General features: G+C 38.0%; 1 protein-coding gene across 5 annotated transcripts in view; it reads right to left on the reverse strand.

The window, feature by feature from the left end:
• The window catches only part of FGF13 (fibroblast growth factor 13), a 550,802-nt gene that overhangs the window by 94,664 nt on the left and 428,347 nt on the right, over positions 1-27,791 (reverse strand). The window contains exon 1 of one of the 5 annotated variants that reach the window (XM_011955827.1): positions 13,059-13,170. The exons of the other annotated variants lie outside the window; for them this stretch is intronic. Within the exon in view, the coding sequence (XP_011811217.1) occupies positions 13,059-13,086 (28 nt within the window). The 5' untranslated portion in view covers positions 13,087-13,170. Of the gene's footprint in view, positions 1-13,058; positions 13,171-27,791 lie in introns of those variants that run through there. 5 annotated transcript variants of the gene reach the window in all.

Below are 27,791 nucleotides of genomic sequence, written 5' to 3' on the forward strand. Positions count from 1 at the left end.
TACAGGCTTGGTGGAATGATGGAAACAAACATCCTGGGATTTGAGTATCAGTTTTCCTACCAACTAGTCTTAAACTGCAGGAAAGCTCCATCTATACTCTGGGCATCTACTTCCACACCGATAAAATGACAGATCTAAGTTATATGACCCCCAAGGCCTATGGACATGAAAGTTCTTTGAATTTAATTAGTCCACCACTAATCAAAAAGACAATAGTTATGAGGGTTTTCAGTTGCTACATCAAACTGAAAAAAAAATCATGCAGCACAGGAATCCTGAAGCCCTGGGGTAAGCTTCCCACTTAGTGCAGAAGACAGTGGACTATATGGCAGAGTGGTTAAGAGCATGGGCTTTATAACTGGGAAATTTAATTGTGAATCTCAATCCAGTAGCACACTAGATATGTGACTTTAGAATGCTATTTAACCTCTCTGATCTTCAATTTTTTCTGTTGTGAAATGTAAATAACTGTAGTGTCTACCTCCTAGGGTAACTCGGAGAACTAAATGGTTAATATTTGTAAAGAGTTTAGCATGTGCTTCACTTGTAGTACACACTTAATAAATTGTAATTGCTGCATTTGTTATTCTTCTTGTTGATATACATATACTATTAAAGACAGCTTTATCTGCACATACATTTTGACAAAAAGTCATAATCTCTTATCTACTGTAGACCAACTGAGATGACTGATACTCAGTTAAGACCTCTAATGGTCTTCCATCTCCTCAACTTGCCCTAGTATGGGCTGTCTGAAATGGAGAAGAATAACAGCAAATACTTATATTGCACTTACTCTATGCACCAAACACGGGTCTTACACATGTATTAATTAACCTAATCCTACTGATGAGGTAGGTACTGTTATTACTCCTAACTTTTGGATGATAAAACTGAGAGGTAGGGAGGTTAAGCAATTTGCCCAAATAGCAGCTAGTACATATCAGAACCAGGATTTGGTCACAAACAGTCTGGATCTGGAGTCCCTACTTTTAACACTCTGCTTTGCTGCCATAATGACAGCTCATATTTGGTAAGTGCCTACCAAATACCAAGCTCATTATAAACCATATCTGTAATCATTACAATAATCCTTCAAAGTAGGTATTATGTGTATTTCAACTTTTTCTGATATGGAAAGTGATGCTCAGAAAGACTAAGTAACTTGCTTGACATCACATAGAGAAAAGGAGTAAGATTCATTTTTTTAAAAACTCAGAGGCTTTAGGAAATAAGGCAAATTTTACTCGGTATCAAATATCTAGAAGGGTTAGTAACTGCAACACCAACATTCTCTCTGGGAAATACGTATAGCACCCCTATTAATGAGGCACAGGAAGCAGTAGCCTTCATTGAAGCCTCCCCTGCTGCTAGTTCAGGCCCCACAGGCACCGGGGAGAGCTGTAGATCTCTTCAACAAGAAGATTTTCTCTTATATAAAGGGAGAGAGTTACTGAAGCACATAAAGAAAGCTATCATATGAAATTCAAATTTGTTCAACCTTCCTGAGAATGAATCTTAAGTGAACAAAATAACATCCTGACTAAAGCCCATAATCACATTACTTTCTACACGATGAAATACAATGAGATGCATGGAGAAAATAACTGTGGAACAAATTCACCCTATTTAATTATATGGGAGAAGAGTTCTAGATTTACCCTAGAAATACATAGGATATCAATGTGAAGCTAATACATTCTTTGTAGTCTACTAAGGAAATCTACCTAGGAAAAACATGGAACTAGGCTAATGATTAATATTTTCTTGTCTTTAAATTAGATGTTTGAAAGTATAGCCCATAAAGAATGTTCCCCAAAGCATTATGGTGAACATGAACAATAAAGAGATGGAAAAACATATACGTTCTGCAATTTTAGGCTTTAATCTCTGGACGTTACTTTCATGTAACTCCTTATTTCGATTGTGTGCAAAAAATGTCTCCCAAGTTCAAAAGGTCGTAACAATAAATATGAAAAAGAAGACAGATGGGAAAACTTATATGTTAACAGTGACTTTTATTCATCCAGTATTTTCATATTATATTATCCTTTCCAAAGTCAAACTTAGCAAAAACTAAAGAAAAATGTGTGAATTAATACTCTGATGAGGATCCTTACATACAGTAAAATATAAACACATTTATATTAGATCAAAGCCTTTTATGAACCATAATCCATCATGGAATGGCTTATTTGATATTTGATAATATTCCACTCCAAGTGATACAATTTTTGCAACTTTCTTGTTTTGGCTCTGTGGGTTATAACTCCTGGTTATCCAAAGTTTCAGAATGGAAGCCATCTCTCATCTAGATGTAATTGGGGAGTATCTCCCATTCCTTGAGTGCTCCATCCCTTGAGCCATTGCCCCTTGAATCTTTAAAGACTATTTTCATTTAAAATTTACCAAGAACAAACTCTGGTATCCAAATTGGAGACTGGGTTTAACCAGGCAATATGTGTAATTATTGCTTAGTCAAGTATGCACAGAGTTTTGGAATATTATGTGACTGGTGGATATTTTATTTACATTATATTGAGTTCGCATACTTTTGCGATAATGGTACTCAGGCACAAGTCTAATACATGCTAGTAAACACATTGCAGAAAGTATGAGTTAAAACCCTCCCACACTTTAGGCTTTACAATGAGTAGGAAATAGTGACTATCTACTATTGGGAGAGGGGAATAAGGGCTGAGAGAGACCTCCTCTCCCAGTCCTAGGTGCATGGTACAGGAAGGCTAGGAATAACATCTGAGAGACACCACTGACCCGCTACTATTGTGAAGGGTAAAAAATATAAGAGAGAACACACCCTCCTGCCTGTGTTATGGAACACAGAGCTCGTAGAAGTATGGTGTTAAGAGAACAGAGACAAACCATCCAGGTACTCATAGCTAAAGCATTGCTATAGATAAGATGGTGATCCTGCTCTTAAATAAGGTAAAGTCTGTGGTGAACTGAATGTCACTAAAGCTCAGATCCAGATCAATCTAAGAGTAGATTGATCCCAAACAAAATACTAATGACCTAACGGAAGAAAAGGTATTCTTATTTTTGGACATTGACATAATTGACCTCAGTTTCTGTTCTTTTACACATAGTGACTTGCCTTCAAATAGAAATTAGATAAACAACAAGAAAAGACTTACAAAAAAAGGAAGAATATATGAAACATACTCGAATGATAGATCTGAGTCTGAGATGGCCCAGGTTATGGGATTATCAAACAGGACCATAAAATAACTATGATACATATTTTAAAAGGTCTACTGAGAAAAGTAAATAACATGCTTGAATAAATGTATAATTTACGTGTTGCGATGGAAAGTACAAATAGAGAAAAAATTGAAAAGCTAGAAATAAAATGTAGAATGTCAGAGATGAATTCTTTTTAAGGGCTAATCAGCTGACTGAACATAGTAGAGAAAGGAATTTGTGACTTGATACTTTGGAAACAAGTATCCAAGTATGCAAACAAAGTATCCAAATGCAACAGAAAGAAATAAAACAGTTTAAAAAAAAAAATGGAACAGTGTGTGATATCTGTGGGACAATAGCAAACCATCTGGCACATGAGTAATTTGGAGTCTCAGGAGAAGAGAGAATCAAGTAGAAGTATGTGAGGGGATAATGGCCAAGAATTTTTCAAAATTAATGAAAGATAACATTTTATATATCTAAGAATCTCAGAGAATATCAAACAAGACTAATAAAACAAACAAACAAACAAAAAACAGCTAAACATATCATAGCCAAACTGCTAAAAACCAAAGATAATGAGAAAATCTTGGAAGCAGGCAGAGAAAACAGAAACACCACCTACAGTGGGACTACAATAAGAGAGAGATATAACTTCTGACCAAAACAATGAGGGACAGAAGACAGTGAAATATCTCATCTTTAAAGTGCTGAAAGAAAAATAAAATCTGCCAAACTTGACTTACATACCCAGCAAAAATATGCTTCAGAGATAAAGGTAAAATAAATAAGTTTTCAGAAGAAAAGAAACAAAGAACTTTTCTCCAGCAGATATACACTAAAATAAATGAACAAAAAATGTTCTTTATAATGAAGGAAAATTATATCATATAAAAATCCAATCCTGCAGGAAGAAATGAAAAACACCAAGAGTAAATAAATTGGTAAAATATTAAAGATCTTTATTTTAAAAATAATGTGTGCGTGTATATAGAAATTACATCAATGTGTATTGACTGCTATTAAAAAATAATAGAATTGTAATGAGAGGTTTATAGCACATATAGAATAAAATATGAGAAAACAATCATGAAGGTTGTAAGAAAATTGGAAGAATAATGTTGTAAATGTCTTACCTTGTTTGTGAAGTAATACAATATGTTTTGAAAGTAGCAGAGATAATTTAAAGATGCATATTGTAATCTTAAGAAATGCTAAAAATAATAAAAATAATGTAATGTAAAAGTTATTTGATTCACCCTCGAAACATTTAAAAAGAAAAACAGAGGGACACAGAGAAGATGGGACAAATAGAACTCAAATACTAAAATGGAAGATTTACATCCAAACACATGAACCATTACAATAAAATTGACTAAAAAACGAAATAAAAGTCAGAATTTGGGAGCTAGAAGAAGAGAGACTCAATTACATATTGCTTACAGGAAACAGACATTAAACATAAAGAATAACAGTCAAAAGATAGAAAATATATACATTGCAAACACTAATCCTAACAAAGATTGTGACTGTATAACTATTAGATAAGGTGGACTTCATGGTGAAGAATATTATCAGAGATAATGGGGGAAATGTCATCATTATAAAATGGCCAATTAATAAATAATACACAAATTCATATATGTGTGTGTGCCTACTAACAAAGGCACTACATACTTGAAGCAAAAAATTGATAACACTAAAAGAAAACATAGGTAAATCCATAATCATAGTTGGAGGTTGCAATATGCATCTTTCAGGAATTGACAGAAATTGTATTCAAAGTCAGAATATAGAAAAATTGAAAAACACTGTCAATCAATTTGACCTGACATAAACTTATAGAACTGACCAACAGCAAATAACACATTAATTCCCATGAAATAGTCACCAAGTAAACCATAAGCTGAGCCACAACCCATATTTAAATGCATTCATAAGAAATCAAACAGAATGTTATCTGACTGCCAAATATCAAGTTTGGAATTAACATCCAGAATGTACATAGACCACCCCCATAATAAGAAATCAAACATTATATATCTAAATAAGTCACGAGTAAAAAAAATTCAAAAAGAAAGTTAGAAAATAGGTGGACTTGAATGATTAAGTACAATATATCAAAACAATGAAGTTAATGTAAAGCTGTTATTATAGGAAAATGTGTACCTTCAAATGCCTTCACTCAAAAAGAAGAAAGTTATAAAATAAATGATTTATGTTTCCACCTTAAGAAATGAAAAAAAAAAAAAACTAATTAAACCCCAAATAAGTAGGAAGAAAGAAGTAATAAAAATGAGAAAGGAAATCAATGACAGAAAACAAATGGAGATAATCACCAAAGCCAAAAGTTGGTTCTTTGAAAAGATTAATACAATTTTAAACTGCTAGCAAGACAGACCAAGAAAAGAGAGAAAAAAATGAATCGTTAATATAATAAATAGAAGTAGAGAGATCACTAGAGATGCTACAGACATTAAAAATATAATAAAGAGCTATTGTGAACAACTCAATAAGATAAGAAAATAAAGATTGGCAAAAGACTTGAAAAAATACTTCTTTAAAGAATATGTACAAATTACCAATAAGCACATGACGAAGTACTCAACATCATTAGTCATTAGGCAGATGCAAATTATTACCAAGATGCAATGCTACCATATACATACAAGAATGAATAGAATGAAAATAACTGACAACCCTAAAAGCTGACGACTATGAAGAACAATCAGAACTATCATACATCACTGGTGGGGATATAAAATGGTACAGCCATTTGGGAAAATTCTTAGGCAGTAACTCAAAAAGTTAAACTTATATCAACCTTATGACCCAATAATTTCACTGCTAGGTTTTTGTCCAAAAGAAATAAAAGCATTTCTCCACAAAAAGATTTGTAAAAAATATTTATAGCAGCTTTACTCATTTAAGCTAAACGCCAGAAACAATCCAGATATCTCTGAATGAGAGAATAGATACACTAACTGGCATATTCATGCAATGGATACTAGTCAGCAATAAAATGTAGTGACTTACTGATATACACAGAAAAACAGGTGAATTTCACAAACATTATTCTGGATGAAAGTAGCCAGACACATGAAAAAGCACAAAATGTAATGTTTCCAATTCTATGAAGTTCTAAAATAGGAAAAACGAACCTATGGTAATAGAAGTAAGTTACATGGTTTCTTCTGGTGGCAGAGAAATGTTGACTAGGAAAAGGCATGTGGAAGCTTTTTGCGGTGATGAAAATATTCCAGATCTTGAAAGAGGAATAAATTGCACGAGTATGTGTATTTTGAAAAACTGATAAAACTACTTAACATCTGAGCACTTTATTTTATATAAATTACACTTAAATTGAAAAAAACTTTAAAAGCAATATACAACTGCTTGTGTATGGATGGGCGAGGGGAGGACAACAATGAAGACTAGTGAGTCACTGGTGCAGAAGAATACTTACAGGAGTGAGATGTGGATGGTCTTCCTGTATCAGAATCACATGGAGCGCTTATTAAAATGTAGATTCTTGGGTTCCAACCAACTCAGCTTGAAATCTTCAATTTTAGCCAGTTTCACAGAGGATATTGATGGCACACACTAAAGTTTGGGAACAGCTGGGTTGCAGAATTTTCAGCCCAGAATACAGAATTTTCCCATATAGAAATAATGTAGTTAGACAACATTGAAGCTAATGCTCAAAATGTGATTTTGGATATTTTCATGAGTTATGAGTGTTATGAGTCAGCTTTCATATGTCTATAAAATCAGATTATTTTATTTTATTGAGATGAGCTGACACTTCTTTTTAGTTGGATCTTTGAAACTGGGCATCTTACAGAAACTATAACTGGGATTCTAAATCTTTTTGTGTTATTTACACGTGAATTGTCAATATGTATTCATGTAAAAATGTTTAAAGAATGTTTAAGCATCAAAATAATAGCTTTGTTTCTGTTAAGAATAAAGCATTCATGCAATTGCTATTAGGAACATAAACACACATGCCTGAGATTAACAGCTACCAAAGACTAACAAACTCTTATATTGTAATTTAAAATATATAAAGATCTTTCGATCAGAATGGTAACAATCGACCAACGAACAAACCAAAACTTGCTGAAAATCTACTATGTCTGGGATAGGATGGCATTACATGAACCGAAGACTGGCTCCAGTGTTCATTAATCAGAAATCTTGGTCATGTTATGTAACCTCTCTGAGCCTCAGTTTCCCTCAGTATTAAAATGAGGAAAACAATAATCTACCTTGTGCAGTTACTGTATGAATGAGTTATACCTGTGCAGTGCACAAGCTGGGGAAGGGACTGTAGTTGACACTTAACAAATGGTAGTCTTCATTTTTTGATCACACAGTCTAACCAGTAGGGTGGTTATTTAAGACTACTTTATTTAATGAAGAGGAGCCAAGAGACTGTTTAACAAGGATCAAGTGGATCACATACTCAGAGAATGAAATAGTATGGACAGGGAAAAAAAAAAAAATGAAAACCTGACATTTTGTCTTTGGACTCAGTTTTCCTTTGGAGTACTAAGATATATAGTACTTGCTTAGCGCAAGGGGACAAAAAAAATTTAGAAAAGCTATATAGGACAGGATTATGATGTGACTTGGCGGAAAAGGGCCAAAAGGCTGTTTGAACCGCTTCTACATTATATATCCCATGTTCTATTCAGTACTGCATACCTAGAAGCTAGCACACCGCCTGGACTATTGTAGGTTCTCACTGCATATTTGTTGAGTGAATGAAAGAAGGCAAAGGAGTCTTCACAGTTTGTATGCAATCCAGTGCAGTTCCCCGGGAGACTATATTAAGGTTTGGAATGAAGTTCCCAGTCAGTAGTAGCAAATTTGAGTCGCTTTGTCATCTGTCTTATTATCTTGGTATGCTACTGGATAGCAGTGTTTAACTAAGTCAAGGAATTCTCAGAACCCAACCAGGTTTTTTTTTTTTCACATAAATGACATGTGTAGTTACTATCATTAGTAGTTCTGTGCTATCAGTTAGGGAAATAAAGTGTGGAATATGGGCCTTGCCTCCTAGGAATTTAATAATCCAGAAGGGAAAATGAGCACAAAGGTAAAAACAATGTAAGAAAGTTTTGGATGAGTGTCATATGATTGGTTTAGCCAGTGAGTACTGTGAGAGTTCTAGAGGGGAAGAAATCTCATTTGGTTGGCAGGAGAGGAAAGGTATCTCAGAGGACACAAACCAAATTTTCACATACATTTAAGTCCCTGGTTAATTTATACCTCCTCGATGAGGCTATCCCAGATCCAGCCAGCAGAAGGCATCTTTCCTAGTCCTCTGCTGCTTTTTTGTTATTTTGGTTACAGCATTCATCACAGAGTGTCTGATATCAGCTAGCTAGGCAGTCAGACTGTGCCTTCCTGGGAGGCAGGGTCTATGATTCTTTCATCTTGGCACCTTCCTCGGTGTCTAGCACATCACAGAGAGAGCACTGCATAGATTATACATTGATGAATTGGGCAAATTCCTCCAGGAGGCGATTGGATTGGCTGAAGTAGTTCTTGTAGGAAAGGAAGGAGATAAGACTAGAAAGGTATGTTGAGCCGGACTATTGTGGGCTTTGCTTACAGAATGACATCAAACACTGCCTCCAACTAGTTGGCATTCAAAGTGAAGCCCGTAAAGGTTTTGATATAAGGAAGGGACATGAGGAATGTGGTATTTCGAGACTTTATTTAGATTTTATCCTATTAGCTAGTATTAGAGCTGGAAAAATATCTTCTCTTATTCAGCTACGCAGTTAAGCATTAGTGGAACAATGAATATTACAAAGAACACTTATATTTTGTATTTACACAGAGATGCATGCACATAACCAACCACAGAAAGAGTCCTAGTAAACATCTCCAAGGCTGACTGCTCTGGAGCCCTGGAATATGCCTAAATAACACCTACTCTGTTGTGCAAGGCGAAGTTCCTGTATCATAACTCTTCGTTCTCTAAGAACAGAGTAAAGGATGGAGTACATTGGGAAAGAGCCAATATTTAGACATTTCAGCGGCATGTTGAACTAAATATAGGGAATTGGCATGGTAACAGATTAGAGTTTTGGGTCCAGGAGATATGCGTATACCCTATTTACATAAGTAAGTGGCCATGCCAGTTATTCACGGCGCCTTTGGATAAAGTTTTTAAAAATTCTATTTTAGAAGGCAATAATATAATGTCATATCAGATAAAGCTGCTAAATAGTAAGAAACACCAACAAGCTATTCAGAAACTTCCAAAGCAAAGTGAGCAGATTTAAATGTAACCATTTTTAACATTCTCACAAATGAGGCATTATTACATTAAAGCATACACAAGCTTAGCAAGCTTTGGTCAAATAATTTCTTCTGAATAGAATGCAGATATCTTGTTTTCATTCTGATATTTTAGAACTCAGACTTTCAAATGGATAAATTAAAGAGTAATCCTTTTAATATGTCTATTATAAAATAAGTCTTCACTTTATAGAAACACTCGCAAAAAGGCTCCTTTCTTTACTGCACATCCCATGCGGATTTCACGTGGGATTTGATTTACATATAATTTTATGGAAACAATTGTATTTTATAAAACGAGAGACACTTATACCGCCAACTGAGATACGCCTAAACTTTCAGGCCATACCCAGTGGCCCTGCTGGAATGAAAATAAAAGTTATGGCACAGTCATTTTTCTCCCACGAGACTGGTATCCCAAGGGGAACTTACAAAACTCTTTCTACCCAGGAGGCACTCGCTTCCTTTTGAATACTCTCCTTCCTTCTCAGGAGCTTAACTGCTGGGGTGAATTTTTCTACCACCCTGGATGTCTTCACTTCCAATAGTTTTCTCAATTCCAAAGCCTCCAGTTTCTAAGGCAAATGGCAAAAGACAAATATAGACTACCACTATACATTCTAAAAACCCAAATGGAAGATGGTCATTTTTGCTTTGTTTTATAAGATCAGCTAGATTGTTTAATCATTTTCCCAAAGAAAATATAAAGAAATACGTTCCAGTGGTCTATACAGCCATTTTGGGTACACACAGTTACTCAACAAACACTGAGTATATACTGTGCACAAGCCCAGGGCCAGGCAGTTGGAACTGCGTATCATGAGAAAGCATTTTGAGGCACTGCCCAGGTGATAATAAGCCTCAATGTTTGGAATGAGTTGAAAGTCCACATTTGCAGTCCCTGAAAAATGGACAGGGACTTGTTGATAAAAAACAATCAGTAAACATATTGTTTCCTAAGTCCCTCCAGCTAAGGAAATTATTAACAAATATATTGTTTTATATATATACACAAATATATATATATGTAAATATATTGTTTTCTTCCCTGAGAGAAGAAAATCTGTCTTCATGTGCTGTTTGAGAAACTCTAAGTCACTATGATACATGGAGTACTAGGCAGGTGTAGGAATAGTCACTGAATAGAAAAACTCATAATTACTTAGAAAAGAACATGAAAGGACCTTAAAAAGCTGAAGAAGTAGTTGTGGACAAGCAGAGGGGAACACAACAAGGACAAAAAATATTTAGAGAAGTAAATGGGTGAGCTAAATAAGGTAGGTTAAAAACAAGATGGAAAGGGTAGACTGAAGAAACTAGGGTTCCTTAACTTAAATAAGCATAATCATGAGGGCTTCTGGGCTGAGAAGGTTTACATAGAGCACAGCTGCTGTCTGTTCTTTAGCTTCCCTGAGGATCAAATGAGAGGCAGCAGACTTAACTGGAGATGGAGAACTTAGGGTGGATGTTTCTGCCTTGAGAGCTATTGAGATGAGTTCTTTAGCGAGCTTGTGGATGTGGTGGCTGGGACAGTCTCATCTGCGTACAAGGGTTGAAGTGTTTTCCCATATGAAGGCTAAGAGATAAACTACGTGACCTTTCTTGTGACTTGCCATTCTTTGGCTGCATATCTTTTCTCCTGATCTCATTTGCATTGTTCTATTATGAACTCAGAGCCTATGCTATATCAGATACTTTCCTATTTCTTTCAGAGGAGCAACTGCAGCATTTTCAGTCATTACCAATCTGTCCCATAGCTTGCATTCATTTCTGCAAAGGGGCTCAGTTTCTCACAAACATATATTTATTAAAAATGGACATGTCTATTTATAACATTTCATCAATCAACCTAGCAGTCTATTGTAAGCATAAAGTTAGTTTGTGCTTGAATCTAACAAAACAGCTTAGATGGCAATTTGACAGTCTCCAATTCATAGACTCACATGTCAATAAAATAATTGTTTGGTGAGAATTTCCTGTGTCACAGAGCTTACTCAGCAAAGAATTAATGTGTGTGTTTCACTCAATACTTTCAAGCAGAGTGATGAGCGTAGTTGTTTCAGCCATATATACTGTATCCTGAGTAAAGAGGCATATAGTCTGTAGTTCCTTCCTTTAATGATTTATAAGCTGTCCCCCACCTGGAAGGTGAAAACTCTAATGGGTTTCTTAGAGACATGAATTGTGGAAATAATCAGAACATTAAGTGTTGAACCAATCTCACAAATTCTGTAATGATTTTCATCACTAATATTGCCCTTGATGTACTAATCTTTCAAATAAGCTTTTTTTATTCTCTCATTTTTATGGGGAACCCAATTAAAAACAATCAGATAAACAATGCTCATGTAACATGACAGATCAATCCAAATCTCCATTTGGGGATGCTCTAGGAGAACTCCAAATAGCTCAGGAGAACCTGTGAAGTACTCAGAAGAGAAAGCCTATTAATCCCAGTTAATTACGTGAATAAACACATGCTACTCAGCAGTTTCAGGACAGAGGGAAAGATCTGGAGGAAACAGAAAATCACCATGAATAATTACTCATCTGGACAAAATGTTCTAGCAAAATAAAACATTTAGCAAGGTTAGAGTTCTCTGGGATCCTTTCAGGTTCAACGATAAAGAAAGTGCAAAGGGTTTCCAGGAAAGTGTTTGCTTCATGAGGTTGCTTTATTCAGACAATACGAAGATTGGCAAAAAGTTTTCCAAGAAATGATGCCATTTTGTATTAGTTATATGTAAAATCTTCCCATTAAAAATGTAGCTGGAGGAGTGATTTCAATCCTCCAAAAGAATCTCTGTCCTGCTCTTTTTAAAGAGACTTGAAACTGGTCGCTCCGGCAACCTTCTCTCAGCTTGTTTTTCTCCGTGAGCTGGAAGCTCTTGGGCGTTGGTTCCATCAGCTATCTGCGGCATCTGCCTTGCCGCCATGGAGGAACCGATACTCTCCTAGTTTCACTGAGACATTATGGAGTGCCTATCTTCTGTGATTTCCCTGAAGATACACCTAATAAGTTTCTCAGAATTAAAGGGTGATTGTGTCCACCTTCCCTTAGCGAAGTGTCATCTTCTCTTTCTTTCCTTTCACTAAGCTAAAAGAAAACTACATTAAAAGCCAATTATAATTACTTATTCTCTTTTTCTTTAGAAATTAAAATTAATGTTTTGTGCTGTATGCATAGAGTCAATGCAAATCTAGAAGTAGGAAATCTCTCTTGCATCAGTGAGTGCCACCATTTTCTAAATGCAAATAGAGTTTCAAATGATCAGAAAAACACATTCACTTTCCTATAACAATTAATATTTTAAATTCCTCCTAGAAAAAAAAAAGATGCATTTTTCAGAAAGAATCCATTAACAGTCAAACATCCCAGAGTAAAGGGAATCAAGAACCCCTGTCCCATCCAGAAAGAAAAAGATATCAGCAGAAAGATCCCTGGTATAATTTTGTTAATTTCTACAAAGTCATCAATGTCCAGGATAAACATTCAAATCTATGTCCTTCAAAAACATTGCATAAATAAATCTTACCTGAATACGACTTCCTTAACAAAGCCATGCTTCTTTATAAGCTGGTCCTACCCAGACAATTGCTGTCTACATTTGGAGCAGACACAGAGAGAGAGGAGATCAGAGAAAGTTTAAGGCATATCTAAAGTATTCTCCAAGGTAATGGCCAGAAACATCAAGCTCATACTCTCGGTATAGAGAGATCATTAATGGGCATTAGTGACAGACCATTATGACTCTCCCAGATCATTAATGATTCATCATGTAGCAGTATTGTTCTGGCAGTAATCAGACCATTGCTTGGACTCAGACATAAGCTTCGCCTATACTATTTGCTGAAACTTATTATTTCCAAGCATATGATTTTATTTTGCCCTCTAGAATTGTGAAAAACGGTCTGTAACAGGATCCCTCAGCACATTAGAGAAGTTTTTGGAGCTAGCTGCCTTATTTGGTAGACTTCTCCCACAGTCAGGAATCTTACAGTCTGAAAGGCTCCCCGATAGCCTTTGAGATGTTGAAATGTGTCTTTTATTTTGAAATTGAATTATTGATGAATAGAAAATGCTACAAGCAAAATAGACATTTGTAAGAATTATAGTTGCTCAATCCTCTGTAACAATTACTCGTAAAATGTTGAAATTCTACCAGAACTTTTAGTTCTGTGCCACAAAATTATATTTTCATATCAAAGTCCCTTGTTAAAAATTCAGAAAATCTATGAGCAGCCTATGAAAAGGCTTTTAGCTAATTATAACAAAGAGCAAGAAACAGACTATTTTAGCATTACACCACACTCGTTACTGAGGCACTCAATAGTGTTAATATAGGAATCAAAATTTTAAGAAAAAGCAAACCCTGAAACAAAATTGCCATACTTTTTATTTTTGCTTTATGGAAGACCCACTATTTTTGTTAAAAATTCAAATAGAAATGGAAATGTAAGTTATTCTGGGATCAAATGAGTCTTTCCTATTGAACAGATTGGATTCTCCTTCTGTGTGGCTCTGGGAAAACTGCCCTTGAGTCAGAGAGAAAGGAAATCTGTCTCAAGTTCTGAATATTGTCACTATCAATGAATATTGAAGAATTACCAACACCCACGGGGAGCTATATTTATTAAGCCCCAATACTCATATTCAGTGCTATATGGAAAGGAAGATAATGTATAGCCAAAAGCATTCCATAAACTTACATATTTTTTCATAAGCTTCTCCGCATAATCAAAATTGCCTTGTGCTCTCTCCCTCCACTTTTCCATCTAACACTAAGAGTGTAACAGACAATAGCCGCAAATGTCAGCCCCTCCCAAATGGATCCAGCCTCAACAAAATTGGTTTAGCTCTGAGGATGGGATTTCAGCGGTAGGCAGAGGATGGAGAAAATTTGTTCTGCCCTGAAATCAAACACCGTCCCCTCTACCCCAATAGCCATCCACAGCCCAGGGACATGAACAACAGGAGCCTTTAGAACCCAAAAAGGCAAAATATCTGTTCTTTGGTAGGGCTACCTCCTGGACACATGACCTATGCAGCAGCAAAGGGCCCTGCTCTGAGAAGGGCCCTGCACTGGGTTTAATGATTTGCTGTCACCATTTTGAAACTAACAATTTTTTGAACAAGAGTCTCTACATTTTCGTTTTGCACGAACCCCTGCAAATTCTGTAGCCAGTCCTGTTCCCTAGAAAATCATTATTTTAACTAGTCAATCATGCTTAGAAGCACAGATGATCAGATTCAGAATGTGGCCGTGGGGTATTCCCCATTGTTCTTTGGTTGGGAAGCTGAGCTAGTGCTCAGGCCACCAGGTAAAAAGTTGCATATATTCAGATCCCTGTTTGCAAACCAAAATGGCTAATGGAAGAATTTAGGCTTCACTAAACTCTTTACACAGGAGAGATGCCAATTTCCTTCAAACAAAAATAGAAAACCCTAATATGGAGGCAGTCTCTCTTGGCCAATGTAAGAGCTCTTAAAAAAAGGCATTTCTCAAGGGACAAAATTAAGTCATCTTAATATGAGTGGTCTTATCAGGTCTAATCAAGAGACTCACTCTTTCAGATGTGCCATAGCTTCTTATAACGGCCCTGCAGGGGCTGCACTGGTCAGTGTAGTGGGGAAGGGGGTCCCCAGGGATGGGAGCAGCTCAATCTACTGATGTCTAGACAGCACAGAAATAAACAAAATGAGGGCTGACATGGAGCCAAATTGCAAGTCAGGTAAGACTGATTTCTGCTATCCTCTCTTTCCTTTCCCCTAAACTAATTCTCAGCCATGCAGGGCCTTTGTGCTGCTCCCTAGCTGCCTGTAATTCCACTGCAAGAGGAGCCCTCTCCACCCTCAGTACCCCATGCTCCTACCTTCTTTTGCATTCCACATCCCCCTATTCTCCTAGTCATCAGAGTGGCTGGTCTTGGTCAGGTGTTGTGGAGGAAAGCAATCTGATTAAGCTCATTCACACAAATTTGTCAATTTTCACAAAGGTATTCTCATTTTGGAAGCGAGTGTCTTGTTCTCCAATTGGCATACTTTTAAGAAGTATGACAAATGGAAAGATTTTAAGCAATAGAAAGGCACAGACAATGGTAGTGCTCACCTATTCTATGTAGCCTTATGTGGTGATATACTTCAATAGCATCATCATTTATTTAGTGATTTAAGTGTTTAAACCTGAGGACTAAGGTCACCCCATCCTTTAAAAAGTACCAGGGGACTCAGGTTCCACACTACCAGACTTGGTTTTTGGAATGTACTAGGCTTTTTCACACCTCCACAGGTTTGTTCAAGAACCTCCCTCAGCTTGAAGTGTCCTTGTCCCCTTGTCTGCCTACTAATCTTTCAAGTAGAACTTTGTCTAGGAAGAATTTTCTGCCAGCCCCTCCACATCTCTCAATTTGAATGTGACCTCCTTGGTCCCCTCACTGTACCCAACACCTATCGCTGTACTGGAATTGTACCCAGCTGCTTACATGTTCCCTCATTTACTGGACTGTGAGTAGCTACAGGGTAAGAACCACATGTGATCTGACCACCACCTGTGAATAGATCAACTCAATAGAGAAGGTGAATACACTAGATGTTTGAGACTGCGTGTCTGTCATAACTGTGGCACACACATATTCACAGGTTAGAGTGCAGTTTGCATTAGTTGACTTAGGCAGTGACTACATGGGTGGCTTTCACTTGCTTTACAATGGTTTTAATCCAGATAGTGTAAATACTGAGGTCACCACATGGGTCTGTGTCATTCAGCCTTTTCTGATAGATGCCATCAGCAAGGGGCTCTCTCTCTCTCTCTCTCTCTGTCAATCGACGAATAATACCCCGGAGGTCATGATCTATCATCTGTTCCTACAGGCAGAGTCCAACTAAACAGAAGCTGACAAATCTAGTTAAATTTTTGGCTAGTGGCCTTTAATTCCAGCCCAAGAAGTTACAGATCTCCAAGCTTTCATTGCATTGTGGTCAAGCAGCACAAGTAAGCTTCCTGCCTTCCTGGAGGCCTCAATCAATACTCTGCCCTCTTCTTAAAGCCCAGACACATCAAAGGCAATAATGCCTGAGATTTAATCATTTCCCATTAAAATGCAAAGCTCTGTCTCCAGGCCCCCTTGACAGTTTAATTGTTTTAAAATGTCTGCAGAAGCTGCTGTAAACAGATTTGTAGTACGTTGTTTACTTGCTGTGCCACCGCAGCCTCTTGGCTAATTAATGAGCATTTTGCTGCAAATTGGGCCTCTTGGATGCACTGATCCCTCACCTTGGGAAGAATTTATGGAAAGGAGGAATTTATGGGAGTAAGGACAGATATATTTTTCATTTAAACAATACTGAGTACTAATGAGTTGAAATCTAATATCCACACGAAAACCTGCACACTGATGTTTATAGCAGCTTTATTCATAGTTGCCAAAACTTAGAAGCAACCAAGATGTCCTTCAGTAGGTGAATGAATAACTAAACTGTGGTACATCCAGACGATGGCATAAAAGAGTGCTAAAAGAGATGAGCTATCAAGCCATGAAAATACACAGAACTTTAAATGCATATTGCTAAGTGAAAGAAGCCAATCTGAAAAGGTTACTCCATGTGACTCCAACTGTATGACATTCTGGAAAAGTCAAAACCATGGAGGCAGTAAACAGATCAGTCATTGCCAGGGGTGGGTAGGGAGGGAGGGATGAATTAGAGGAGCACAGAGGATTTTTTTGGGCAGTGAAACTCCTCTGTATGATACTATAATGGCCTTGTACACATTTGTCCAAACCCAGACAATGTACAACACCAAGAGCGAACCCTTGTGTAATCTATGGACTTTAGGTGATAATGATGTGTCAATGTAGGTTCATCAACTGTAACAAATGTACCACTCCAGTGGGTGGATATTTCTAGTGGGGAGGCCATCCAGGGGATCACAGGGTATATGTCAGCTCTGTACCTTATGATCAGTTATGCTATGAACCTAAAACTGCTCTAAAAGTCTATTTTTAAAACATGTACTGGGTACCTAACATATTCCAGGAGTATGTTTTCTCTGATCTTTACGACAACCCTGTAAGGTTTTGTTTGTTTAGATTTTTCATTTTTTTGTTTTTGTTTTTGCCTATGTGGAAACTCACTAAGAGAGAAGTTTTTTGCCAAGGTCACAGAGATGGCAATTTGGAATACTGTCAGGGGATTCAAAAGCTTGCTTAGTGGTTAACCTGGATACCGTTGATGGTTTCTCTCAACCTAGAGTTTTCAAGATTTTGTGTTCCTCCTCCTGCTCCTCCATAAAATGTTCTTCAGTGAATCCAGTTGTTTGAAGTCTATCTCAATTGCCCAAGTCACTCATTTCCTACAATACTAAAGAGTTCCAGGAAGGAGGGGAAATGCCTCACAGGAAGCTCTCCAACCACAGTTAGAAGGTTGGAAACCTTCACTCCTGTCAACCACTATGTACTGTGCTTCCTTTAATTTTCACTGAGGGTAACAAGGGCAGAGAGAACAGCCAGGAAGATTCCTGCCTTCCTGCATGAACACAAGAGTCAGCTTCAAATAACAACCCATGAACTATACTAACCCACAGTGCAAATCCTAGTCAAGCACCATTGAGACCCTGATGTGTGGAAGGCATAGGTAAAGACTATTATATACCTCCAAATACCATCTATTTGATTATTTTGATATCATGGCCACAATCATGCAAAAAACAGGTGGTGGGACTGGGGTGATAATTATTTCTTCATTGGGTTTTTATAAGAATTAAATGAGATATTTAGATAAAGTCCTCAGTACAGTGCGTGGCATTTCGTGAGCAGTCAATGGAAGTTAGTCCTCTTCTCTTACCCTTAGTCTCTTCTTGCCCATTCAGTTGTCTCTCCTGTAACCTCATCATTATCCTGCTTGACATTTTTTGGCAGCATTTTTGTGAAAACAGATCAATAAGCAAGCAATCCACAAACATTCACTGAGTCGTTAGAACGTATCAGGACCTTTGTCATGTGCGGGAGTTATAAATATAGAAAACACACACACACACGCAGAGCCCAGGGGTTAAAGGAACAAGTCTCAATGAGAAGACATACATGAGTACAGTGTAAAAATATTACTCAGAATCCAAGGCCATCAAAATATGCTGAAGGTAGAAACTGGAGACGAGATGTTGAAGACAAGATGTGATTTGCTTAAGCCACTGGTTACACAAAGTACAACGTTCCCAAATATTGGCTGTGTTATGTGTGCTCCCCATCATGGTTTCATAAGAAACAAATCTAAACAAGTGTACACAGCTCATACTACTATATCTATGTGTTATTACTGACAAGAGCTGACTGCTATCCCATCTCTGATAGCTGGATGAGCCTTCTTCTAAAATGGTCTATCCTGTATGAGAGTTAAAAGCAAACATAGTGCATGTGTTTATTCTGTTCAGTTGTGTTTCTGACATCATAGTACGTAACATCTAAATTTGTCAATGAACAAATTCCGGATATACCACAAATCATACATCTTTAAACTTGATGCCTGAATCTTTTAAAGGAGTTAGGGTGTGTGAGTGTCAATCTTATCAGTAGGAAGACTTGGCCGAGGCATACATAATTTCCTGGCAATGGTGGAGAGTTATTCCATTCTTGCACAATTGTACACAATGCAGGGAAAAGGAAAAAGTTACTTGGTTTGTGCAGCTCCTCTCTCTCTGAGGAAGAATAAATTAACAGAGAATGGCTTCTTTTGTGTTCATAGCACCCCTCTGTGGAGAAATAATGTATTTCAGTTGCATGCTAATCCTCCCAACAAGGCACGTTTCAACAATTTCTTTTTCCTCTCAGGAGTTTCATGGAAAAATAAATTAAGTATTTAGATTTTTCCAGGTTAACATCTCATGACAATAGGGACAAAACAAATCAAATTGCAATCCTTATTCATTTCATTTATCTGGAAGATTCTCTTGGCCAATTTAAAAATTAATGTCAAATTCTTACCCTATTTTAGGAAAAATTCCTTCCCATTCTTTTATTCAGCAAACATTTCCAGGGTTCCCATGATGTTTAAGGCCTTTTCTGGGTGTTTGAGACACAAGAATAAATAATCCCAGGTCCCTGCTAGGGAAGGAGCTTGTCTAGAGATGAGAGAAACCTGCGGAAGGCAATCAGTGCCATCTTAAAGAATATAAGGCTCAGAGGCTGTGCCAGGCCTGGTAAGACTCAGAGAAGGTGAGAGGGAACCAGAAAAACTTCACGGAGCAGGTGATAGTTGAACTGAGCACTGAAAATTGAACAGCTGTTCAAAAGGCAGATGAGGTTGATGAGGGAGCATATTTAGAAGTGTGAAATTACCTGAAACTAAACAGGACACAGCTGAACTTGGAAGTTGTTTGGCATGTCCACAGACTAAGGGGTGAGATTGGGCACAGAGGAGCGGGTTTGGGAGGTTCACACTGAAGAAACAGGCAAGGAATAATTTAGGAAGCCAGTTTAAGGAGTTTGGATTTATCTCAATGGTGACTAGGTTTTACACCACAAAGGAATCCAATGACATTCAAAAAGGTGACTTGGGCCGCAGAGTGGACAATTATGAGGGGGAAGGAGGAAGCTAGGATATAGGGAGCTCTGTTAAGAGACATAGGTGACAGTGATGAGGATCTAAGTTAGCACCTTGCTGTGAAGATGAAGACTGGAGTTGTAGGTTCCCTACCACAACCTGGATCACTGTCTATTAAAAAGAAACAGTTCTATTGACTACAGAACTATTTCCTAAAAGTAATTGGCTCTTGCAGGAGGGGGCAGAAAGAGATGATTTCAAATAGCTATATAAGGTACTCTTTGATTTGACCAACACAATGCAGATGGACTTCACCACCTCCCTAGATTCACCCGGAAGCAACAGAGAAAATTAGTGAAAAGCAGGAATCCTAGAACCACTAGGGCACAGACTGGAGTCCTGGCTCTTCTGCTCATGCTAAGATATGCTTCCTTGGGCTTGTCTCCTCATATTTTTAAAACTCAATTTCCTGCTCTGTAAAGTGGATCCAAAAATTCTGTCTATCTCATAGGTCGGTTGTAAGAACTCGAGTAATGTATGCAAAGCACTTACTACAGTGCCTAGAATATAGTGAGCAGTTGATAAATGCTGGTTTCCTTCTTCTTCTTCCAGGCAAGTTAGCCTTTTGTAAGATGGCTAGTGTGCAAATCCCTTAGTACCTCCCTAGGGCACTCCACCCTGGGCTGTAAGCAAAGCCTCTATTTGAAAGGTATCAAGTGATTTCATCTGTTTCCCTCCTAACCATGACAGACTCTAAGCTCCCTGATAGAGTTAGGAACAAACCAGGTTCTGACACTCCCAAGGGCCTGATCTGTGTGCCCACCAATTCTCATCAGAAAGAATGGAACCTGAACACAAGGCTGACAACAGAATCCTATGGAAATTCTAAGTCAGTCAAGAAAAAGGCAGGCTAACAGGAGAAGGCAGCCCAGCCAAGATAGGAGGCCAAACGGATGTTGAATTACTGGGGGCCCATGTGTAGGTGACTCAGGGAGGGAGACAGCAGGGTGGGCCTGGAGGAATTATTTGAGTCCAAGTACAACTCGCAGCAATCACTTTTTTCATGATTTTTTCAGAGTTGCCATTCCTAAAAGAGCGTCTTGGAGAAGAAGAATCCCATCAAGATTCTCTGAATGAAGAGGTCCTGTGATCAGTGAGTTTGTGAAAGACTGTACAGCACAGCAAACTATTGGGAATTAGAATTACGTATTTGGCTTGCTAAAGGGACAACTAAAGCTTACAGTAAATAAATCTATTTAATTTGAGAAACTCTGGGATAAATATACTAATTTGCCTTCAGAATCCTTTATTTCCCACAATAGCTACTAAGGTCCCTTAATAGTAGCATTGAGGGAAAATTACTTCAAGGGCACACCAGGCTGATGTCTCCTGGGCACAGGCCTCTTTAGCCAGGACTGACAGAATCCCTCAGAGAGGCCCCTCTTCATGGCCTCTCAAAGGTCTTAATCCCAGTTGGCACTGTATTCTCAACCCATCTATCAGATGGCCAGAGTGGGATGAGGTCAGAAAGTTTCCAATGATGATGCCATCTTCACTGCTTGTAGTATTTTTGGTTTCCAGGCAAGGGTTCTTTTAGGGAGCTTTTAGATGCCTGGTACCTCGGAAATAGTAAAATTAAAGTCCTTGAAGAAAGATGTCCACTTGACCTGGAGAGAATGGAGCTTCTCTGCCGGCCAAAGAGATTCTAGGCTGCAGGACTAGTAACCTGAAGGGATGGAATGGGAGAGAACTCAAATACTGTTTCTCAAGCCCGAAGGTTCTCTGGGGCTTCCACTAGTCCCTGCACTGCTCCAACAGCATAATCCCCCTCCTTTGAGATGTAAGGTAAATGACACTCAGAATATTTGATCACTGGTTACAACTAATTCTGCTGCTTTGCTCCAAGGTGATTTAAATATATTGTTTCATTTAATTGCACAACATTTGGATAATCTTGGGATGTATACCTGTTATGAACTGAATTGCATCCCCCAAATGCATATTCTAAAGCTCTAACCCCCAATGTGACTGTATTTGAAGACAGGACCTTAAGGGAGATAATTGAGGTTAAATGAGGGCCCATAAGGTAGGGCTCTAATCTGATAGATCTGGTGTCCCCATCAGCTGAATAAACACTCGAGCTCAATCTCTTTCTATGGAGAGGAAAGGCTATATGTGAGCATGGCATGAAGGTGGCCACCTATAAGCCAGAAAGAGGGGCTTCTCTAGAAACCAACCTAACAGTACCCTGATTTTGGACTTCTAGCCTCCAGAACCGAGGTAAAACCCATTTGTGTTGTTTATGCCACTCAATCTGTGGTATTTTGTTATGGTAGCACTAGCAGACAAATACAGAACTCATTTATTTTAAAGCATATACAACTTTGCCATTTCTTTTTCAAACAACTCCACCTAGAGGACAAGACAGCAGTCCAAACGTATAAAACTATATCATGCTTGGAAAAGTTGATGTAACCAGGAGTGTTTTAAAAATGGAAATCCGCTGTACAACATTGTGCTCATAGTTAACAATATTGTATTGTACATTTAGAAATTTAAAAGAGTAGATATCATGCTATGCTTTCTTACCACAATAAAAATTTTTTTTTAAATAACTGGGAAAGCAATTTTAATGAAAGAAATAAGAGGCAAAATCACAATCTCCAAATGAAAAGTGAATCAGCAAATGTTTCACAAGTGTCTAATCTGTACTGCTCTCTGTGCTTGGCTCTAGGAGGTTGCAGTGGGAAACATAATTGTGAACAAAACCTAGTCCCTTTCTTCAAGGAGTTCAGTGTTTACGGGAAGAGAGAGACAATAAACAGGCACTTTCAATGCAAAGGAGAAGTTTCATGCTACAGAGGAGGGATATCTCACAGGACCTTCCATTGGTTGGGGGTTGGGAGGTTGAAGTCAAGGAAAGCATCCCAGAGAAGATGATATTAAGCTGAGAACTGAAGGAAGAGCAGGAGGCAACCAGGTGAAGAGAGTAGCTGCTCCAGAGAAATCATACAAAGCCTCTGCCCTAAATGAGATTTTAGTCCCAGGGGAGAGAGACCAAAATACACACACACACACACACACACACGTACATATAATTACTTTAAAAGGTGATAAGTGTAATGACAGAAATGTGACACAGGCATTGTAAAAATCACACGGGGGGCGGGTACACATGCCTACCTACCAAACCTAGCCTCAGGGATGATCAGGAAAGCCTGTCTCAGAGCAAGTGTTTGTAGCTGAGCTTTGAAGGCTAGTGGCCATCAGTCAAATCAATTTTGGGGAGGGTGAAAATGTGCTGGGCTGAGAAAATGGCAGACAGAGTTCACAAGTACAAAGACATACAGGCTTGGGACAGTCTAGCACAGTTTAGAAATGCAGGCAGTTTGGAATGGCTGGAGCACAGATTTCCAGGGATGGGATGAGGAATAAAACGATGGAAGGTGTTAGGAGTCAGATTGTGTGTGACTCCCTGGACCACGGGAGAGGATTTGACACAATCCTTTATGCCATGGGGAACCATGCCAGGCCTTTAAGCAAGGGAGAGACTTGATCAGATTGGCATTTTAGAAAGATTTCAGTGGCTGCAGCATGAAGACTAGTATGGCGGTTATAGGTACAAGACGAGAGGTGGAGAGAACTATGGAGAGCATGTCAATTGTGCAAGAGCAATGTTGATAGCCTCAATTAAGGCAATGACACTGTGACTAGAGAAAAGGCAACAGACCACAGGGCCACGGTGGATATACAATCTATAGACATTGGTTATGGACGGCAATGGGGAGGGGAAGAGAAGGTAGGTTCAAAAGAGTACTACTACAGGGCTTCTGACTTGGGCAACAGGATGGTTGGGGTGTTAGAAACTTGGAGTGCATTTCACCATTTTTTTAAAAAAAGAAAGGTTTATAATTATATGGGTGATTTAAATAACTATGGTTATATGAAAAGAGTTGTTGGATATTAGAGCAATAATTATTTCCAGCTACATTACAATGCTAAACTGTCAGGCTTTTAAATAATTCAAATTAATGGAGAGATATTTCAAATTTTTTATTTCTTTCCAAAAGACAGCTTTAGTTAACATCTTAAAAAAAATTAGATTCAGGGGGTACATGTGCTTGTTTGTTACATGGCTGTTACATTTGTAAATGGGGGCGGGGGCTAGGCTTCTAGTGTACCCGTCACCCAAACGGATTTTTTAACATTTTTATAGGTGAGGAAGCTAAATTTGCACCACATCACTCAAAAAGTGACAACTCGTACTACATACCAATGTTTTTTGACTCTCTGCCAACTAATTGTTTTTTGCTGCACACATGTGAATGTGCACACATATACACATACGTTCAGTGTTTAGGTATGCCTATAGGGGATGGCAGTGAAGATAATCTAGAAGTAATAAGCCTGGAATATGGGAAAGGGACCTGGTCTAGAGATAAAGATTCTGTACTGATGAGCAAAGAGATGGTGCTTACAGTCATGGCGGGGGTGTGGAGATGGATGAGCTGCTCTAGGAAGAATGCAGAGAGAGAGATTAGAAGAAGGCTGAGTATGAAACCATGAGAAACACTAACATTTATGATAGAGGAAGAGGACGCAGTGAAGGAGACTAGGGAAGACCAGACAAAAGGTAAAAGACAAAGTAGAAAATAATGACATCACACAAACCAAGGAAGGAGAGAGTTTCAGGAAGGAAGAAGGGCCTCCCGAGAGTTCAGATAAAACACTCTTGAGAAGTCGAGTTAGTTCAGGATTGTATATATCCACTGGCTTTTGTCACTAGAAGATAACAACCTTGGTAGGACAACCTTGGTGAAAGTGGTGGAGACAGTGGGCTGAGGAAAGAAAAGGAGGTGAGGAAGTTATTTTTCCTTCCTTTTTCCCCTGCACCATCTATTGCCCCATTGTCCCATTGCCAACTCACAGTATAATCGTGGACTATACTGCAGACTAGCAGAATCTGGACTCTAAGGAGTCAGAAGAGAAGTGAGAAATGTGTGTCCCTGCAGAACTTTTCCTGGCTTCATTCCTGCCTTACTTCAAAGTGATCCATGCTCAGAGGCATAGGCAGGTTCTGATGAGGGCGGAGAGGCGGGTGGAGGGTAACTCTATGCCTGATAGTTAATTAGATACGGGAGTTAGTACATAAGATGTCACCCTTTAACTCCTCTAAGTGTGTCTTGGTCTTGCTTTTGTATCATTTCCACTAGCATCTTTCTTTCACAACTTGTATCAGTGAAAGGTACTACTTTTGGAGATATGCTTAAAGAGGGTAAATACCTCCTCCTTTTTTGCTTTTCTCTATGCCCATTACCAGAAAATTATGTTCACAGGCTGGAACAGATGTCCTGCAGGAACAGATCTTACTTCGAAATCCTGTGTATGGAATGCATCATATCAACTAGAATATATGAGGTGTATCCATGGTCAAAAGTAATGGTGTGATGAGGGCAAGGCATACATCATTTCATCTAAGAAGTGGAGAATTAAACATGTTTGCCACTGTTCTCATCATCATCACTATCACAGCAATTATTATTAACATTTACTATATTATTTAATTTAAGCCTCACAACGACCCCCCAATACAGCTATTATTATTTATACCATTTTATGGTGGACAAAACAAAGGCCTAGAATATTGATAGCAGAACCTATTCAGGTTCACACAGTAAGTAGAAAAACCTGGATTTAAACTCATTCAATAATTCCACAAATGTTATTAATTGAGCACCTATGATGGACTACATGCTAGAGACGTGTTCTCCAAAGTGGGATGCATGAGCCTTAGGAATGGGCAAGACAATTATATATGGACGGCCGGGCGTGGTGACTCACACCTGTAATCCCAACACTTTGGGAGACCGAAGCAGGCAAATCACCTCAGGTCAGGAGTTCAAGACCAGCCTGGCCAACATGGGGAAACCCCATCTCTATTAAAAAGACAAAAATTAGCTGGGCATGGTGGCGCATACCTGTAATCCCAGCTACTTGGGAGGCTAAGGCAGGAGAATCGCTTGAATCCAGGAGGCAGAGGTTGCAGTGAGCCAAGACTGTGCCACTGCACTCCAGCCTGGGTGACAGAGCAAGACTCCATTTAAAAAAAATAAAAAAAATTAGATATGGAAAGAGCATATTGGAATATGTATTTTTCTCAACTGTTAAAATTTGTATGTTTGCATATACTCTATAATACAACAAATAAAAATATGAAATATATTAGTAGATATATACATATGTGTAATTTATACATACATAAATATATACACTCAGGTAGAGGTGTGTGATCAGAAAGTTTATAGATGGCTAGTCTAGTGATAGTGGCAAACAAGATCTTATTACCCCTGACCTCCTGGAGTTCACACATTCAGACATAGGACTGTCTGTCCTCTGAGCCTATGCTCCTGAGTCTCTCAATTTTATACTGCTTTGAAATACACAAATCCTTCACATTGTTTGGACCAAAGCACAGACCATGGGTTTAATCTAAAACATAGTTTTGTGAACAATTTATTTTCCAGACACTTATCTCTGAGGCTATTCCTCATTGTCAGAAAAAAAATCAAAGGTATCTATGTTTGAATCTGTACCTTCCATAACTCATTTTTATTGATGATGAATTTTTTATAGTTGAAACATGAAATGAATCTTAAAATTTGAAATACAAATTCAGATAACTGACCATATTACAGAATAGTTTCAATTTTCACACACTCCCTAATTACTATTTTGTGTTTGTATATTTAATTAATCCATTCTTTCAATAATTAATTCACCAGATATTTATTGAGAGCATGCTGATTTCTGGCCACTGTTCTGTTGTTCTAGGCACTAAGGAATTAAAGCAATGATTCAAGTTGTACATCAGCATGTCTCGAAATTTTTGTCATTTCCAAGAGCTAAATGCTAGGGAAAGCTTTACTTATCTGAAGTGCTGTGTTTTTTGCCTTGCTGTTTCTTAACTACATTCAGCAGACAGGTTAGCACTGTCAGTCACTCACCTTTGTCAGATAAAAACGTAGCAAATATATAGAAATTTATTGTATTGGTAGAAACAAAGTAACAGTTCCAAAAGTGGTTCCCCATTTTCCTGGCTATGAGCTACACTTTAGATTTTTAGCGTACAGACATCAGGATAGATCTGATTAATCAAGTTTCTGCCTTATCAGCGTACTGGAGTTCTGAAAGAGCCTAAATCAGTTGAAAATAAACAATGTCAATCTATAAGATTCATGGGACTTTGAGATGAGTGTATAAATGCTGTAACCATCCCAACCTCTTCAGTTTTGTGGCCAAATATGGGAAATTTCTGAATGTAAGACTGAACTCTGTGAAAGTAAATGTTTCTTTTATGAAATGCCTCAAGTTAAGCCAAGAGGAACTCTCAGTGGTATCATATGTAGACAGAATTGAGATGTGTCCTGGCTGACTACACAAGACAGTTAACAAGAATAGTTCTAGTCTACTAAATGGCAGTGTTCTTGTTGACTTAATCAAAATTGATCTGATACTAGGCTTCTAATGACGCTCTTTTGTTTGAATAAAGCTGATTGATCTCTTTACTGAACTGGTTGTGTCTTGCTGCTCTCTAAATAGCTAACAGGTTGTTCTTAATTATGGTTATCAACAACAACAACGAAATCACACTACCAGCACATAAATGGGTTTCTGATCATAGGACTCAGAACTGACAAAATGCCAAGCCCTCTGATCATAGTGGCAACAAATA

Source organism: Colobus angolensis, unplaced genomic scaffold, assembly GCF_000951035.1.
Source record: "Colobus angolensis palliatus isolate OR3802 unplaced genomic scaffold, Cang.pa_1.0 Scaffold401, whole genome shotgun sequence".
NCBI lineage: Eukaryota > Metazoa > Chordata > Mammalia > Primates > Cercopithecidae > Colobus > Colobus angolensis.